Below are 19,397 nucleotides of genomic sequence, written 5' to 3' on the forward strand. Positions count from 1 at the left end.
ACACCCACAAGTGAGTAAATTCACTATGAAACCATTAAAAAGTATGCCACTGTTGCAGCTACAAGGCCTCTTAAGATTCTTTGCCTTTCCCTAAATGTCTAAATATCAGGCCCATTGTAGACAGGCATCTTTTCTGTGGTATACGCTCTCACCTGCAGGCATACCTTCAGGGCCATAATACACTTTCCAGCTACTGAGTTTCCTGCTTATAGCACTCTTCTGCACAAGCCTTTTTATTTTCTGGAGATTGCACACATACACTCACGGTGTTGCAATGCTGAGCACAAACATACAAGTTTGCGACACCATGTGTGTCCTGGTTAAAACTTCCTCAGTGAGGATTTGCTCCAGCTGGGTGTATTGACATGATGTTTTCAAATTCCAGCGCTGCCTGCAGTGCAGCAACCACCACATTTCAGAAATGAAAGCAGCATTTGTGTATTGTAAACTGAGTCTAAGTCTGCGTTGTGTCAAACTGCAACAAACACTCCACACTCTGACTGGCACAGTAGAATTAAGAAACTATATCTTTTGCTATTCAAGCACTAAGATTTCCTGACTCGGAGCAACATGTAAATCTAAGCATGAGGCAGATCTACTGTACACAGGTTAATTCTGTATGCCAGGACAAAAAATAACCTGCACTGAGAAGTGAATGGTCCTAAATGTTCCATCACGCTGGACAAACAAACTCCATCTCTTTAATAAGGCAACACAGAAACATGCATAGATGATGTCATGGTTGTCATGGATTTGTCCCTTTCAGTATATTTCCACAAGGTTACTCCCTTCCACCACACCCTGTCCTTCCTTCCCTGCCTCACAGTAACCTAACACCTTAGGGAAATGAGGATCAGGGTAAGCTTGTCCGCAGTCTGAGCTGACTGGGAAGAGCTTTTTAACCTGTGTGGGGCATTTTAGCAGGCTCCTCAGCCTCAACACCTGGCTTCAGAATAAATGCAAAGTTCTCTACACAGGTTTTATTGACAATTTTAATCTGTTCTTCCTTTTTAGGACAGATGAAAACCGGCCCAACCGGTTAGTTCGCTCATTTCTAGCAGTTAACATGCTGTATATTGTACATTTTGCTACACGTGACTGCCTCTGGAGCCTTCTTCCCCTTCTCAGACATGAGTAGTTCTGTTCTATCTGCCAGCTTTCTCTGCAGGCCTCACAAACTAAGTCCACTGTGTTGCTATCCTATGTCCACAACACTATCACCACCCTGTACCCTATCTTATGCTAAGTTGTACTTATTATCCAAATTGATCACAATTTAAGACAAAATGATAAGTTACTGACCTCAAAATCTGATCACATTTACTAAACTCTGTTATTATAACACACAGAAGGAGACTGTAACATTTTCATCAAATTTCTACTCCCTTCTTATATTTTTATTCCTTTTTATTCCTCCTAAATTCCCTTCTGAATTCCTAAATAAACTCTCAAATGTGTTTTCATCTGTTGTTCTTTAATTTGACCAGTTCATTATGATTGGTGACTTTAACTTACACATCTTCTTTGTTAGATCTTTCCTCTAGTTGTAATATTCTTAATAGTCCCGTTCTTATCGGTGAGCACACCTTGGAGTACGTTTCTACTTGTGGCCTGTCCTTAAACAACCTTTGTACGTCTGATTTACTGTCAAAATATAACTTAACTAATTTTTTGTTCCCATAACAGACTCCGTCTGGCATTGTTAATGAGAATTCAGCAGCTCTGTTCTCCTATTTGTACATTTGAACACCTGGCTTTTCAAGTTTCAGCGATTTACATGAATGATTTAATGATCTGTGTAGATCATTTCTTGATAATGTAGCCTCTTTAAAATCTGGATTACCTCGAGACATCAGTCTTTTCCCTTGGATCAATGATTATATGTCACCATAGAAAGAAGTGCATAAAGGCTGAATGCAAGCAGTAAAATTCAAATTACACGGCAAAGACACAACCATGGTGTCACCTTTGTCCTGCCCCGTCAGTTACTTGGATTGATTGAGGGTGTTAATAATCTTAATAACATAAAGTCCTACATGGCCAGGGTCCCGGGTATATAGCAGAGATTCTCAGACATTATACTGCTACTGCTGCTGGCCCTTCAAGCCTTATTTTCAAGCTCTTATTTTATAATCAGAGGCCATCAAATTCTGATGTTGTCGCTGAAACGGCCTTCCTCAGCCTTCCTCAGCCTATAGGGTTGGCTGAATCTGTGGTTTGTTTAGAACGACTGGTGAAAACTTCCCAACAACAGCAAGTGAGTGTATACAAATAAGAACAGGAGGGGCTACTTTAGTGAAAAAGATAAAGACAATTAGAGGAGGAACTTTAGTCAGGGCAACCGACTGACTCCGGCTGATGGAATTAAGTGAAAGACGAGGTGTCCATGAACAGAGAAGGCTTCAAAACCTGTTAGTCAACATTCTGCATCTGTTTTTAAAACTCAGACAAGAGACACACCCAGGCTTTATTACACACCCATTCATCTAGTTTTAAGGACTGACTCTGCAATATTAACACTTATAGAATCCTTTATCTCACTGTGTGTGTTTATGTGTGGAAGAAACCCGTGGCAGTTTTGGATGCAAGTAAAGTAATAAAATTGCAAACATGCAAGAACATTTTCATCATCAGAAATGATCCCTGTTGAGCAATGTAATATGTCCTCCATTTTTAACTCTAGTTATAAGTCACAAACATCAAGTTGCATTTTCTGCAGGGAACAAAATTATTTGGTTTTGCTCAAATGATTTGCAGAGACAAAGATTTCAGAATGAAAAAAAGCCCTTGACTACTTTTCTCACTTAAGATCTGAATTGAAAAAAGAAGTCTTTTAAAGATAAAGTGATTTCTTATTAAAGCTGTTTCAGATATCAGTGTAGTAAAACTAAAGACAAAAGTTCTTTTATTAAAAAGTCTGACGTCTGTATTGCAACTTGGCAATGCAAACATGAAAATACAGAAGCAGAGCAAATGAGAGATTCAATATTATGCTTATTCACAGAAAGTAAATCCAAATTTCTAATGATATTAGTGTCCTAATATCAACAACTGTGTCCTCACAAAAGACTTCTATTATTTGTAATGAAAGGGTTGCAGTGAAAGTATTCAGTAGAGCACATAGAGCACACTGGAAGACAAATGATTGCAATGTATGCTATAATAGTGCAATGCTTTAGTATGTTTTCAGACCAGTAGAAAATAAAGGCAAAGATCCCATTCGTTATACCATTAAAAAATCTAGTCTAACGGGCTTTAAGTGAAAGCCTATTGCAATCCCCTCCTCCCCCCACTGGAATTCAATACCTACAACCTCACCACATCATTTCTGTTTCTCTATTCAGATACTCTAATAAATGTTGTTAAAACAGAAGACCAAATCAGTTCACCGTGTTGCCCATCATTCACTTCAACTTAAGATATTGGCTGAAACCATTTCTCTGCACACTGCAGTGGTCTGATGTTTAGTCATACTGGGTCATGGGGTGATCATTCCAGGAAGGCAGCTGGGACAGCTTCTCCTCAGTGGCTGTTTCTATTGGCCAGCCCCAGGCCTTAAAGAAGCCAGTCAGGTCCATCCCCACAGTCTGGGAGAAAGTCTCAGCATACAGGTTCATCTTTCCTTTGTTGTCACCGGGGAAGTCACTCATGTGGTGATACGCAGCAAACACCTTCTTAAAGGCATCCCAGCCAAACCTATCCTGGAGCTACAGATGAGGAGACAAAAATCATAATGCTGATAATCATGTTATGTGCAATAAAGTGTTCATATCAGGCTTATTTCTGTTTCTTAAGATACTGTTTTAATTCTGTCTCCACATATTCTTGATAGTGACTTGATTCAAAAGATATCATCTTACAGTTTCTGGAACTCGCCTTGTTTCACACTCTGCTTTCAGTTTTACATGCAATTTTTTCCAGTGAAAGCAGGTCACTGCAGTGTGGACAAAGGACAGTTTCTCTACAGAGTAGAATTCTCTCACCTGCATATATGTTTCCAAAGCCACCCACATGTCCCAGCTCTCAAGTTTCCTGCATTCCGCGACGTAATTCCTGGCTCGACATTGTCGATTTTCTGCAGTCATATTTCCATGAGCCTGCATTAAAAACATGGAATGAGATGATTGTAAAATATTTAACTCTTAGTAAAACAAAGAGTTAAATCATCAGTTATCGTAGGATATCAAAACAGACACATGTGATTTACTCTACCTGTCCTCTGTGGAGGCCCAGCACCTCTTCATGCACATACACTGACCACAGGTTGCATGTACACTCTGTGGTGTGTGGTGGGAACTCCCAGCAGCCTCTCTGTTGGTTGTGTCCCAGCTCGTGGATGGGGCCCCACATTTCTTTACCTTTTTTAACACCGACCAGCTCAGCAGCTGAGACTTTTTGTGCCATGATAGGATAACCTGCATGCATCCAGCCTGAACAGAAAAAGAGAAATGAACAGTGGTATAGTGATGATTCTTTTAGATTTTATAGCTTTGATTTTTAAAAAATAAACAATTAACAAACAAACAAACAACCAAAAGCATGATATGATTATGGTTCTTCTGTAAAAGTTAGTCATGTTAGTGTAAATGTTCATCTGTCTCTCTGTGGTAGCCCTGCAGTGGTCTTGCGACCTGTCCAAGGTCTGCTCAGCCTTTTGCCCTGTCACAGCTGGGATAGACGCCAGTGGATGGTTGGATAGACGTTTAAACACGTTTCTCTGATTGGCAGTTCTTTATAAACACAAGACTTCAATAACAAATGGGTAGAGCTTCTGCACTCAGAGGCTAAGCTGGGGATATATGCCTTCAGGGATTTCAAACGGAGCCAAAAGTAGAAGAAAAAACTGTCTGATGAATAAGCATTTGGAGCTCTAAAGCCTGAGCTTTCAGCTTACAGGGATTAAGTGTGCACACACCTCATTTTCTGAAACTTGTTAGACAGCTGAAGCCAGCATTGTTACTGTATATATGCACTATTTTGCCAAAAGTATTTGTTCGTCCGCCTTCACACCCACACAAATTTAAGTGACATCCCATTCTGAATCCATAGGGTTATGGATAATATGATTTCAGCCCACCCTGTGCAGATATAACAGCTTCAGCTCTTCTGGGAAGGTTTTCCACGACATTTAGGAGTGTGTTTATGGGAATTTTTGAGCATCCAGAAGCGCATTTGTGTGGTCAGATACAAAATGTCCAGTAGTAGGATTCTGTACATCACCAAAGCACAATGCTTTGCACTAGTTCAAAGCATCAAATGCAAAGGTTTATATGCTTTGCATTGTCCCTCGTGATGTAAAGTTTGGAATCAGCTACTCGAGCATGGAAACCCTTTCCATGAAGCTCTCTGTGCACTGTTCTTGAGGTAATCGGATGGCCACATGAAGTTTGCAGGTCTGCAGAAAGCTACTATATTTAGTAGCGATGAAATATCATGACTGGACTTCATGCTGAGGTGGTACCCTATCACATTACCACACTGGAATTCCCTGAGCTCCTGAGAGCGACCAATTCTTTTACAAATGTTCATAGAAGCAGTCTGCATGCTTTGGTGCTTGATTTTATACACCTGTGTCATGGAAGCGATTGGAACACCTTACCTCAGTGATTTGTATTGGTGACTGAATACTTTCTGTTTGCTAGTTCTATTACAGAGAACTGGTCCATGCATACCCTGCCTGTCACCCAGCATTACTTGAGACTCTATATATGACAAGCCCGTTAAAGGCAGGTGTATATACAACATGATGCAAAATGCACTTACCATGAGAAATCTGCACATCTGCCACAAAGCGCTCCTTGCGGGGAAATTTGTGTGGTTTGGCAGCCAGATCTGCAATGGCCCTCATGATTTCATCCCACAGAGTGGCTAGCTCGTCAGGGCGCTCCAGATCTCGAACAGCATCTGACGGTACGGTGAGGACGATGTTTTCAAACTCCAGCTCTGCCCAGGGTGAAGGAGCCGTGCGCAGCAACGACCACTCAGCTGCAGTTGTTACACCTGAAAAGAACAAAGAGAGGAATGGATTTATTAAAATGCTTCAGGCTCCGACACATAAAAACAGAATTAAGGGCTAGCTAACACCAACTTGAAATATTAACCGTTAGGAAAGCCTAATTCATTGTATCAGAAGTTAAACTGTTGGATATTTACTTTACTTTACTGAACACTCCTAACACTTCATATTTGATTAGAACCAGGGAGATGCTGCCCTCAGCCCCTTAAATCGCCTTATAAACTGTTTGAGAATAGTCTATTAGACCAGTACAAACAAAGTTAACAAAGTCAAATCCACCAGAGACTCACCAGACTTATAGTATGGAGCAGGTACAGCCATCTGCACTATGACTTCCAACCCCTTCATTTGTGTTTTGGGTGGGGCCACGAGGTAGATGAGTCCTCCCCAAAGGTTCCAAACCTGTATCATCTCTGATGTGACAGGAAATCGCTCATGGACAGATGGTGGTCTCTTCAGCTCCTCACTGTGGTGCAGTGAATCAGTTTGACATCCTATCTGAATCTGCAGAAGAAAAGGAAAATGCATTGTAAGCAATCTCTATACGCTAAAGTATTGAACACTGTAAAAAGGTTTATTTTAAAAATTGCAAGGTCTCCTCTGTGTTTAGACACCTAAATGACCTGAAACAACTTACAGTATCTATTCACCGCAAAAAACATTTCAGGTTCTGGCACCTTGCCATCTGGACATGAGCTGTACTTATGGTGAGTCTCTGTCACTACTAGAGACAGAGACTTACATGGGGTTGAACTCAAAATCAATTGATTTCATATTCTGTACCTTCCAATCCATGTTGACAATCCCAGGTGGTATAGCGATGTAGGTCTTCATACCAGGAGAGAGGTAGAGCCCTGTACTGATCCACTCTTCCCAATCTGAAACAGACAATTATAAAAGATCACAATCAGGGACATTTACAGGTATAAAATATGCATTTTAAAAACTATGTTTCACAGTTTCCAGTGTTTGCAATGAGCTGCATATATTAACACATTTTTAACACAGCAGTGAGATCTGACCTGCTGTATTAACATCAACCTTGATCCGGTGGTTATAGACAACAGGCATCATTGGGTTGTCCTTGATGAGGTAGGGCAAGAGAGCATCGGGATCTGGGCAAACCTTATATACCTGGGTACCCACAGCAAGCAGGAGGTGGTCTTTGGGACTGTTTATAGGGCAGCTGTCACTCACCTTGAAAGTGAATGGTGAATGTTATCACACAATGTCTATATATCTGTCCCCACATTATGACACTGTCTGCAGAAACAAAGGCAACCAGTCACCCCCTCCACCTCCACCACACCCCATCCACAAAAAGCAGTGGTCAATCATGTTTAAAACACATTGTTGTTGTTGTTTCTTTTTTTAAACACATTTTTGAGACACATATTACTTGTTGATAGCTATAATATACTAACTAATAGCTGTGACATGCACTGTAATGTTTTGGCACACATAATGGTCACAAACCACATCAGCCAGCATAGCTTTGTATAATTTTGTTATTTTAAAAGGTGTTCATATTATTTTTGTCTACTCACCTGTGGCAGGCCTGATCTCTTTAACACGTCAGTGAGTGTGGCCAACACTTGTCGGTAGTGGGAGGAGTCATGGGCTTTCATCTGCAAGTAAACATTGCAGTCGTTGCCCAGCCTTTTCAGACATCTCTCCTCATGCTGGCTAAGTTCTTCACCTGCAGTCACATGAGCAGCAAAGCGGTAGAGAAGGTGGCGGAAGTGGTAGCTGTCTTTAATAGCCTGGCTGGGTACGAGAGCTTTGTATGTTCCTCCTCCGATTGTTGCTCCCAACAGGCTCAATCCCATTTGATTTAAGATCTTGTTTCCTGAAAGACATTAAAACAAATCTGAGATAATATACTCTGGTGTATTGTTGGACATGTCACACTAATCAGATGTTTGTTTATTTGGATGATACTGTGTGTGCTGTCAGAGCACTGTACTTGTAGACTAAAAGAGCTCTATGATACGGTCTTTTTTATGGGTAAATGTGGTTTGTAGTGTAGAAGGATTTTGAGCAGTTTCTGGGCTGATACATGTACGTTATAAAAACACTACCAGCAAGTTGGGTCCCAAAATCTTTTTAACAATTTATATAAAACTCATAGATGACAGACAAATTGGTGTCCCCATTTTCTAAAAATGAAGACCAAAGAGTTTGTTGAAACAGAAGGAGTATTGCAGTGTTCAGCTTTCCTGCCAAAGTTTATTCAATTTTGAAGAGAAGCCTCTAACGGTTGCATGTGAAAAAATACTTTTTTTCAATGCACACTCCATTTTGGCTGTGGAACAGCTCATTACCCTTCTGGACTGATCCTTGGACATGACCAATCAGTCCACGTGACTTATTTTGCCATTTCAGTTTTTCCTTTGACAGGGCAGTGCAGAGACTAGACAGGAAAGAGGGGAGACGTTTGGGGAAATGGGGTGAACTCAACCCCAGGTTCCCACAAAGCCTTAGGGACATGGGTCGCCAGGTCAACCAGCTGCGCTATAATGGCAACAATCTAAGCTAAAGCCAAGCTAGCCAAGGTCGTACTATCAGGGCCAGGAGAAACCAGATCATCAAGTTTATATAATCAGAGTCTTGAGGTGCATTTTCATACCTGAGAAATCTGTAAGTGGATTTTGCCCATCATGTGTATAAGCCCACCACCAGGCATGTCCTCCAATCAGCAGGCCTCCTCCCTCTGCCACAAAGTTTTTGATTTCCTCCAAATGCTCACTGATATATGCTGTACACACAAACACGCTGAGGTCTTTCCTGAAGTCTGTCTTCTCACACTTCAGCCCTGACTTGCTGAGAATATTGAGTGCAGGATCCACCATGACACCTACAACCCCTCTGCGGCCTTCATCCAACCAGTGAATGGCATTTTGCCAAAATGGAGCCATGCTCTAAAAGAATAGAAGGAAATCATGTGTACATGAGATGTATAAAAATTGCATCAAAACAGCAGAAACATTTCCTTTTTAACCATTATAGGTCTGCTTAACACTGACTCCTAACTCTAACCCTATCACAATACACAATTTATGTTATCTGCAATGTTTGCTCCAAAGTCAGAGAGCCACACAATAAAAACAGTCATACATCCATTCTGAGTTGCACAAACTACTACTACTCACATTTTTAACCCTCTGAGGCCTGAGTCATCATCAGTGGAGAACCCAACCCTAACCTAAACTTTAACCTCCATCCCTCTATCCATCCTAGGCAATGAGAATAGCATTGTTTTAAATTCAACTATTCACCCAAGTCTTGGCAATCAGTGAACAAAGAAACTATTCATTACAGTGACACACATAAAAACCTTCTGATGCAAATCAAACTTGTAAAATCTGAGGAAACCTGTTCATTCATAGGTCCGAATCACGTGCTGATTCTGACCTATGAGTGCTTGGAAAGGAAGACTCAAATTTACCTCGAGTCCCAGAAATCCTTCATGTGTAGCCACAATCACTCGTCCCTGTCCATAGTACCCTCCTGCCAGGAACGCCCGTCCATCACCTGTGGTCGCAATGGGAAATGCTAGCGGTCCATGGACTAGAACCTCCGAAGCAGTTAAATTACACGGGACCTGGAACTCTGAAACCCCCTGGAGTAAGAACTGCAAGTCGTCCTCAAAATCCTTACCCAAGCTGAAAGGTGGAAGAGTCATGATAGGAATGAGAGACACACTTAAGAATAATTGTGTAGATCATCATGAAAATTTGAATTGCATTCATATTGTATAATCATTAGAAGTGACTGCATAATTCTTCCCACCCACTCCATGACATGTCGGTCAGTCACAGGAGCATATTCAGTGAGAGAAGCACCGAAAAGCACCACTGAACAACACAGGAATTCATTCCTGCCTGTGGCCATCTCCCTGTACAACTCATCCACTTAACACACTGCATTAGCTACACCCTTTTTTGCACATGCTCTTCTTTCATATTCACATATTTATCAACATATCTATATATATGTATGTATATTTTGTATATATTGCGCTATTTCTTACTTTGTGTATTGTCTGTCTTTGTTACTGTTTTTACAAAATAATTTCCCCTAGGGATCAATAAAGTATTCTGATTCTGATATTAAATTAATAAATATGAAACATAAAATTGATTTTCCTACTTTTATTATAAACACAGTCCTTTTGTAAATTCACAGGTGCTGATTTTGACATCAATAAATACTTTGTTTTATTGCTTAGGCAGAAAATGTCAAAACTGATAGATCCATGTAAAATTATGTAAAAGTTTGTATTAAATGTAATAATAATATTTTTTTTAAAACTCTATATGCAATCTATAGTAGTTTGCAATTTATTTCATGTGATCACCGAAGATAGTCGGTGATGTTGTGGGTTTAAACTAACAGTAACAATAATAACAAAACAGAACTACATTAAACACTCACACCACAGACATCCAGGAGGACGGGATCTGAGGGTAGACAGGCAGGTTCTCCACTTCACCACAACGCTCAGTGAAGTAGATTCCTGCCACTCCCGACACTTTATTCCCATCAAACTCATGCAGTGTGTTCTCTTTGGGGTGATCTGCAGCCCAGCCCCACGCCTGTCCAGCTATCAGCACCCCTCCTCCAGCTTTCAGAAACGCCACCAGCTCTGTTGGGTCTGAGCCCACGCTGTAGGCATCGGTCACATAAACACCAACTCCCAGTTTGTCACTGAAAGCTCCCACAACTTCTACTTGGAAGCTGGATTTTTGGAGGTTATCAGCAACTGCACATACATTTCTGTGCACCCCTACACAGAGGTTGTCAGATCCATCACCTCTCAGCCAGGTCAGAGCATTTTCTACCAGAGCAGGAAAGGCTGTCAAGTAGCCCTCATGACCCAGGACCACAATCCTTCCACTGCCGTACAGAGAGGCAGCCATCAGCACCTGACCTTGGCTGTTCATTGCTAAAGGAAAGGCATAGTCTCCAATCAGGACCAAGTCACTGGGAACATAGGATCCCTGTAGGTCCAGCTCCTTCAGGTCTCTCATCAGAGACATGTAGGCCTGTTCATCTTGGCTTATGAACACCTGGTTAGATGACATAGTGTAGAGGATTTTTACTCTGAAGACTGAATGTCGAGGGCAAGTCGTTTTAACAGATTTGATTTCACAGTATTTCCTGCATCAATGTATACCAAGGTGACCTGTGGGAAAAGGGCGGAAAAAAAATTCATTGTTTTATATTATCATTCCAGCACACGTATTTACTTGAGGTGAAACAAAAATTTGCACTCACACAGCACTTAAAGTAGGTAATATATGCAAAAACAAGAAGCATATTCACGGTGCAGTGCGAATAAGATAACGAAAAAAATCAATAAATAAAATGAAAGTATGACTGGTGACTAATGCCTCATACATCATGACAAAACATTACAGTGAATTCTGAAAATAAAGCTGATTCAGAGATGAAAAGTTAAATAACTGCTTTCCACTTGGTACAACCAAGACCCAGATTTTACATATCTCATTACTACTAAACAACTTAAAAAAAATAAACTAAAGGCATTCTTTTATTTAATAATATTTTTACCTGCAAGATGACTTTCCGGTGCAGCTCAATAGTTTTTCAAAGCAGGTGACACAAAGAGCTCTACCTGACAGAATGAAGAATGTGAAAGGGAGGGCCTATTTGAGGAGTTGAGGAGATAAGATCATGAGTGGTAGGTTACGATGAGGACAGCCCACAGACGGGCTACTGAGCACAGCAAAAAATAAACAGAAGCATGGAAAAAAAACAGCAGTATGTCAACATTCTCAATGTGTGAATGTTGTAATCACTGATACACCCTAAACGAGTATGTAGCCCACGGAGAAACCTGCTCATCCTGTCATCTTTAGTAAATAGTTGTGAACGCTAAAGGGCACAACAGAGAACTTTCTGGAGGTAAAATAAACAGAAGAATGTGGTGGTTTTTATTCAGTGTGTTTTGCTCCATATCAAATTATTACATCTTTCAGCATTACCATAGCGGGATAGCATAACGTGATTACTCTTTATCCGTTCGTCGTTAAGCTTTAAACTAAAAGTTTGGATAATAAATAGTGCTCACTATTTTGTCACACTGAATTAGTCTTCAGATGAGCTTTTAGCTCAAAATGTAACTAGGACAATGTGTTACTTTGTCTTCTTTCCGTATCAACTTTTTCTCCCTGTCTCGCCCATTATAGGACCTAAAAACCAAAACAGTGACTCACCAATGCGGATGTGTTAAATATTTAACTCCTTCAGTGAGCAGCAAATAACGACGTCTTTTTACATCCAGTGAGAGTATTATAAATATACATTGTTGTTATATTACACGTGTCAACAAAGGTAGAGTCCAAAAATGACATGGAAATATTATAATGCGGTCCAGTCAGCAGCAGTTTAGAATGTTGTTGCGCTTTTCTTTCAGATAACACGGTACGGGTGCCGACTGACTCAGAAAGCCAACAGAATAAAGTTTTCTTTATCCTGCAGTTTTTCACCATCTGACTGCGCAATCCAGCACGTTTTGCTATATTAAAAAAATATATAATACATTATCATCCTTACATCGCATATCAAGTGATTTCAATGCTGACTCCCAACTCTGTACGTAATTACTGTTGGATAATATTGCTGCATATTTTAGAAAAAAATAAACCTAGACTGTAAATACATAATTAATCAATATTAATGGTGCTATGTTGCAATGTTGCTAGACGTCGTTATTTTTGCGTCGGACAACGGTGGGGTGACGCTGCAAAAATCAGTTCCCTGTAGTTTGTAGTTCACACGTTCTGTATTTTTTTCTTTAGCAGACGAAAAGAAATTGAGATAGTTGTAGTTGGTCGGAGTTTGAGGAGATTTGGCATAATCTGGATTGTGACTGGATCGGAATGGCAAGGAGTAGTGGTGGGATTGAAATTCAATGGAATGAAATAACAGGAATGAGCCCGATTACTCTGAAAAATGGCTTGGAAAAAAATGATAGGTGACGTAGAGCAAGCTAAGGTGCTCCGAGACAGGAGTTTGTTCATTAAATGTAAAAATGCAGAACAAAAGAATAAGGAACCTAAATAGCAAACAGTTTGCAAAAAGCAAGTCGTGGAAAGGAAAATAGTCGGTGAGAAGAAAGGATGTAGAGGAGTGATTTCGGGTATTCCCCTTGGGGAAAATCGTGAGGAAAATGATCAGAGGAGAGAACACTGGAGTAAAAAGACTGCAAGCTTTTACAAATGGAGAAAAAGTGGATAGTCCGTCAGTCCTGCTTGAGTTCTAAAGGTAATAGTCTGCCAGAGAAAGTCGATATATGAGTTTTAGTGTCCGTATTTCGCCACCACTCAGGTGTTATAAAATTATATGACATTATGTTATAAATGTCAAAGGTTTGGTCAAATAGCCAGCATGTGTAAAGGGAAAGTGAGGTGTGGAAGATGTGGAGGAGAACATGTATGGTGAATGTGGCAGTAATCAGATTAAATGTTGCCACTGTGGAGGGGCTCATACAGCAGTATATGGTTGTTGCACAGTAAGGAAGCAGGCAGCAGAGGTTCAGCAACAGAACCGAGGAAAGAGTATCTTATGCAGAAGCTCTGAAGAGAGTAAATACAGTGGGATGCAAAAGTTTGGGCAACCTTGTTAATAGTCATTATTTTCCTGTATAAATCGTTGGTTGTTACAATAAAAATGTCAGTTAAATATATCATATAGGAGACACACACAGTGATATTTGAGAAGTGAAATAAAGTTTATTGGATTTACAGAAAGTGTGCAATAATTGTTTAAACAAAATCAGGCAGGTGCATAAATTTGGGCACTACAAAAAAAGAAATGAAATCAATATTTAGTAGATCCGCCTTTTGCAGAAATTACAGCCTCTAAACGCTTCCTGTAGGTTACAGTGAGAGTCTGGATTGTGGCTGAAGGTATTTCGGACCATTCCTCTTTACAAAACATCTCTAGTTCATTCAGGTTTGATGGCTTCCGAGCATGGACAGCTCTCTTTAACTCACGCCACAGATTTTCAATAATATTCAGGTCTGGGGACTGAGATGGCTATTCCAGAACGTTGTACTTGTTCCCCTGCATGAATGCCTTAGTGGATTTTGAGCAGTGTTTCGGGTCGTTGTCTTGTTGAAAGATCCAAGATTCCTGGACATTGGTGTCCAGAATCTGCTGATACTGAGTGGAATCCATGTGACCCTCAACTTTGACAAGATTCCCAGTCTCTGCACTGGCCACACAGCCCCACAGCATGATGGAACCACCACCATATTTTACTGTAGGTAGCAGGTGTTTTTCTTGGAAAGCTGTGTTCTTTTTCCTCCATGCATAACGCCCCTTGTTATGCCCAAATAACTCAATTTTAGTTTCATCAGTCCACAGCACCTTATTCCAGAATGAAGCTGGCTTGTCCAAATGTGCTTTAGCAAACCTCAAGCGGCTCTGTTTGTGCTGTGGGCGGAGAAAAGGCTTCCTCTGCATCACTCTCGCATACAGCACCTCCTTGTGTAAAGTGCACCGAATGGTTGAACGATGCACAGTGACTCCATCTGCTGCAAGATGATGCTGCAGGTCTTTGGTGCTGGTCTGTGGGTTGACTCTGACTGTTCTCACCATTCGTCGCTTCTGTCTGTCCGAGATTTTTCTTTGTCTGCCACTTCGAGCCTTAACTTGAACTGAGCCTGTGGTCTTCCATATTCTCAATATGTTCCTAACTGTGAAAACAGACAGCTTAAATCTCTGATGTTGCTACTCTTCAGAGAAAATTAAAAGAGGAGGACAACTTACAATTGACCCCCTTAAATACTCTTTCTCATTATTGGATTCACCTGTGTATGTAGGTAGGTCAGGGGTCACTGAGCTTACCAAGCCAATTTGAGTTCCAATAATTAGTTCTAAAGGTTTTGGAATCAATAAAATGACAACAGTGCCCAAATTTATGCACCTGCCTGATTTTGTTTAAACAATTATTGCACACTTTCTGTAAATCCAATAAACTTCATTTCACTTCTCAAATATCACTGTGTGTGTCTCCTATATGATATACTTAACTGACATTTTTTATTGTAACAACTAACGATTCATACAGGGAAATAATGACTATTAACAAGGTTGCCTAAACTTTTGCATCCCACTGTAACAAGGAACGAAGATCAGACAAAGAACAAGGAACAGATAATGGTAGAAGGACAGATGAGAAAAGCAGTTATGAGCCTGGAATGCAAATAGATAAACTTGTCTTATTTTTAGCATATGTCATTAATTGTTCAGAACAAGCCAAAACAACAACAGAAAAGATCAAAATAATAGTAAAAGCAGGAGCAGAGTTCTTCAATATGAATGATTTGTATTGGGAGAAAATACATTCAGATCTTAGTCATGAAAAAGGTACATCAGACTCAAAATTATATCATAATGTTAATTGCAAAAGGACAACAGCTTAAGGGATTTCTTTGTGCATTAAATTCATAACCAGATATCATATGTATACAAGAAACATGGCTTAAACCAAATCTAGATTTTGTTATCCAAGGAAACTCAAGCATTCGCAAAGACAAAGTTGGTGGAAATGGAGGAGGATGTGCATTAAGAGTGAAGTAAGAGTATAATAGTAAAACTATTTAATAAGATATGGGAAGAAAGTAAAAACTACCTGATCAGTGAAAAAAAGCTATTATTGTCCCCACATGTAAACCAGGAAAGGATCCAAGCTTACCTGAGAGTTATAGACCAATAGCTTTAACATCTCATTTGGGGAAAGTAATGGAAAAAATGGTGAATGAGAGGTTAATGTATTTCTTAGAAACTAATGGCAAGATCAAATATTATCAGAGTGGTTTTAGGAAAGGGAGAAGCACAATAGAGCCATCTTTGTGTCTAGAACATGAAGTAAGACAGGCCCAAGTGAATAAGGAAAGTGTAGCAGCTGTGTTTTTAAATGTTGAGAAGGCAGATGATATGATGTGGAAAGAAGGACTCCTGATCAAGTTGCATCAGATCAGTATTAAAGGTAATAATGTATAAATGGATTAGGAATTTTTTAACTAGAAGAAAGATTTTTTTGTACGAATAGGAAAAGATTTCAGTACGGGTTATGAGGTACAGAATGGAACAATATTATTTTCCGTAATGATTAATGAGGTATTTAATAATATAGATCAATCAATGGGAGTTTTATTGTTTGCTGATGATGGAGTCATTTGGAATAGAGGAAGAAATAAAAGGTTTATCATGACTAAATCACAGCAAGAACTGCAAAAAGGGGAAGACTGGGCTCTGGAAAAACAAAATGGATTATTTTTACATATACCAGTACCAGTTTAATCTCAAATTGTATGGGAATGAAATAGAAAAGGTTGATTGCTTTAAATATGTAGGTATCTGGTTTGATAAAAGGCTTACATGGAAAACACATATTGGGGAAATAACTGAGAAATGTAAAAAAAAGTTATGAATATTTTAAGATGTTTAAATGTCAGCGAATGGGGTGCAGATACAACAGCATTAAAAGCTTTATATATAGGTCTCATTAGATCAGTTCTGGATTATAGGTGTCTTGTTTATCGTTCAGTGGCTAAAACATTGTTAAATAACTTGGATAAAATTCAGTATCAAGCTTTTAGGTTGTGTTGTGGGGCCATTAAAACTACACCAGTGTCCGCATTGCAAGTTGAACAACCGCTAGAAATCAAGCAATAGAAAACAAGCAAAAGAAAGTGAATGAATACAAAGTTTTGGTTGGATTATAGGGGAAGAAATAAATGAGATAGGAATTAGTAACAAAAATATTAGTTCAGAAGTAACGTTTTCAATTTTACTGCCATGGTTATATGTGCAAAAAAGTCCTGATTTTCATTAACTCCCCAAGGGAAGAGGGCTAAATACAAGCCAGATATATGATCATATAAGTGAAACGTATTCAGACCATATGAAAATATATACTGATGCATCGAAATTGTTAGATAAAAAAGTGGGAGTTGCGTTTGTTTGTCTAGAAAAAGGTTTTGTGATGAATAGAAGAATTACTGATGATTTGGCAGTTTATACTGGGGAACTTGTAGCAATTTTTTAATCGCTTTAAACTGGGTAGAGGAGGCACCAGTAGGGAAGTATTTGATTTGTTCGGACTCTAGTAGCGCACTACAGTCAGGTCCATAAATATTGGGACATCGACACAATTCTAACATTTTTGGCTCTATACACAACCACAATGGATTCCAAATGAAACGAACAAGATGTGCTTTAACTGCAGACTGCCAGCTTTTATTTGAGGGTTTTTACATCCAAATCAGGTGAACAGTATAGGAATTATGACAGTTTGTATATGTGCCTCCCACTTCTTAAGAGACCAAAAGTAATGGGACAATTGGCTTCTCAGCTGTTCCATGGCCAGGTGTGTGTTATTCCCTCATTACCCCAATTACAATGAACAAATAAAAGGTCCAGAGTTCATTTCAAGTGTGCTGTTTGCTTTTTGAACCTGTTGCTGTCAACTGCCAGGATGAGATCCAAAGAGCTGTCACTACCAGTGAAGCAAGCCATCATTAGGCTGAAAAAAACAAAACAAACCCATCAGAGAGATTGCAAAAACATCAGGCGTGGCCAAAACAACTGTTTGGAACATTCCCAAAAAGAAGGAACGCACTGGTGAGCTCAGCAACACCAAAAAACTAGGAAGACCACGGAACACAACTGTGGTGGATGACCAAAGAATCCTTTCCCTGGTGAAGAAAACACCCTTCACAACAGTTGGCCAGATCAAGAACACTCTCTAGGAGGCAGGTGTATGTGCGTCAGAGTCAACAATCAAGAGAAGACTCCACCAGTGTGAATACAGAGGGTTCACCACAAGATGTAAACCTTTGGTGAGCCCCAAAAACAGGCAGGCCAGATTAGAGTTTGCCAAACGACATCTGAAAAAGCCGTCGCAGTTCTGGAACAACATCCTATGGACAGATGAGACCAACATCAACTTGTACCAGAGTGATGGGAAGAGAAGAGTATGGAGAAGGAAAGGAACTGCTCATGATCCTAAGCATACCACCTCATCAGTGAAGCATTGGGGTGGAAGTGTCATGGCGTGGGCATGTATGGCTGCCAGTGGAACTTGTTCTCTTGTATTTATTGATGATGTGACTGCTGACAAAAGCAGCACAATGAATTCTGAAGTGTTTCGTGCAATATTATCTGCTCATATTCAGACAAATGCTTCAAAACTCATTGGACGGCGCTTCACAGTGCAGGTGGACAACAACCCAAAGCATACTGCAAAAGCAACCAAAGAGTTTTTGAAGGGAAAGAAGTGGACTGTTTTGCAATGGCCAAGTCAATCACCTGACCTGAATCCGATTGAGCATGTATTTCACTTGCTGAAGACAAAACTGAAGGGAAAATGCCCCAAGAACAAGCAGGAACTGAAGACTGTTGCAGTAGAGGCCTGGCAGAGCATCACCAGGGATGAAACCCGGCGTCTGGTGATGTCTATGTGTTCCAGACTTCAGGCTGTGATTGACTGTAAAGGATTTGCAACCAAGTATTAAAAAATGAATGTTTGATTTATGGTTCTTATTCTGTCCCATTACTTTTGGTCCCTCAAGAAGTGGGAGGCACATTTGCAAACTGTTGTAATTCCTACACCGTTCACCTGATTTGGATGTAAATACCCTCAAATAAAAGCTGACACTCTGCAGTTTAAGCATGTCTTGTTCGTTTCATTTGGAATCCATTGTGGTGGTGTATAGAGCCAAAAATGTTAGAATTGTGTCGATGTCCCAATATTTATGGACCTGACTGTATATGTATATGCAATATGTGTCCAGAATGTGGCAGTAATGCACCTGAAGTTGTCTTGATGCATGCTCAGTTATCGAGGTAAGTAAATCCCAAAAGTTGACTGTGCTCATCTGGACGTCGCGTTTACAGTGGGAGAAACATTTCATCACTCTTCCAAGTGACTTCTTCAGTCTCAGCCGACTGCAGGTTTCCTCAACCTTATAAACAGTACATTTGCACAATTTGCATATTAATGATCAAGGAACTGATCTCACAGCCCATTGTTCTTTCAGTAGGCTAGTTTCAGTCATTGTGCAATGTACTGTTTAAAAGGTTGGGAAACCTGCAATCAGCTGAGACTGAAGAAGTCACTTATGAACAGAATCAACCTCTTGGGTTGCACCTGAAGTTGTTTGTCAACCGTCATAAAATGATAGAAGATATTTGTGATGATAAGCACTACCGCCTGAGGCTGTTTATTGTCCTGCACGCTGGTTGGCTCCTCTGGAGCTCGGATCCCCCTGGAAGATGGACGGGCTTTGATTTTAGGCTGGGGACCGGACACTGGTGTCACAGACAAGAAGTGCTCCAGACA

The 19,397-nt window shown here is 40.1% G+C and overlaps 1 protein-coding gene across 3 annotated transcripts; it reads right to left on the reverse strand.

Annotated features, from left to right (window-relative positions):
* Positions 1-2,975: 2,975 nt before the first annotated feature.
* LOC134641011 (TRPM8 channel-associated factor homolog) lies at positions 2,976-12,367 on the reverse strand. Of its 3 annotated transcripts, none has more exons than XM_063493182.1 (13): positions 12,259-12,367; positions 11,594-11,688; positions 10,454-11,204; positions 9,465-9,681; positions 8,646-8,937; positions 7,564-7,865; positions 7,039-7,213; positions 6,800-6,894; positions 6,307-6,520; positions 5,764-6,000; positions 4,213-4,430; positions 3,984-4,097; positions 2,976-3,707 (listed from the first exon to the last, which is right to left on the reverse strand). In XM_063493182.1, the coding sequence occupies exons 3-13, from the start codon at positions 11,101-11,103 to the stop codon at positions 3,465-3,467; spliced, it is 2,757 nt and encodes a 918-aa protein (XP_063349252.1). In that variant the 5' UTR covers positions 11,104-11,204; positions 11,594-11,688; positions 12,259-12,367; the 3' UTR covers positions 2,976-3,464. The 3 variants fall into 3 exon arrangements, with proteins under 3 accessions (XP_063349252.1, XP_063349253.1, XP_063349251.1); XM_063493183.1 differs by having other exon boundaries at positions 11,594-11,657; positions 12,259-12,340; XM_063493181.1 differs by lacking the exon at positions 12,259-12,367 and having other exon boundaries at positions 11,594-11,960.
* Between the last annotated feature and the right edge of the window lie 7,030 nt (positions 12,368-19,397).

The sequence above is a fragment of the Pelmatolapia mariae genome, linkage group LG14, assembly GCF_036321145.2.
Source record: "Pelmatolapia mariae isolate MD_Pm_ZW linkage group LG14, Pm_UMD_F_2, whole genome shotgun sequence".
NCBI classification, from domain to species: Eukaryota; Metazoa; Chordata; class Actinopteri; order Cichliformes; family Cichlidae; genus Pelmatolapia; species Pelmatolapia mariae.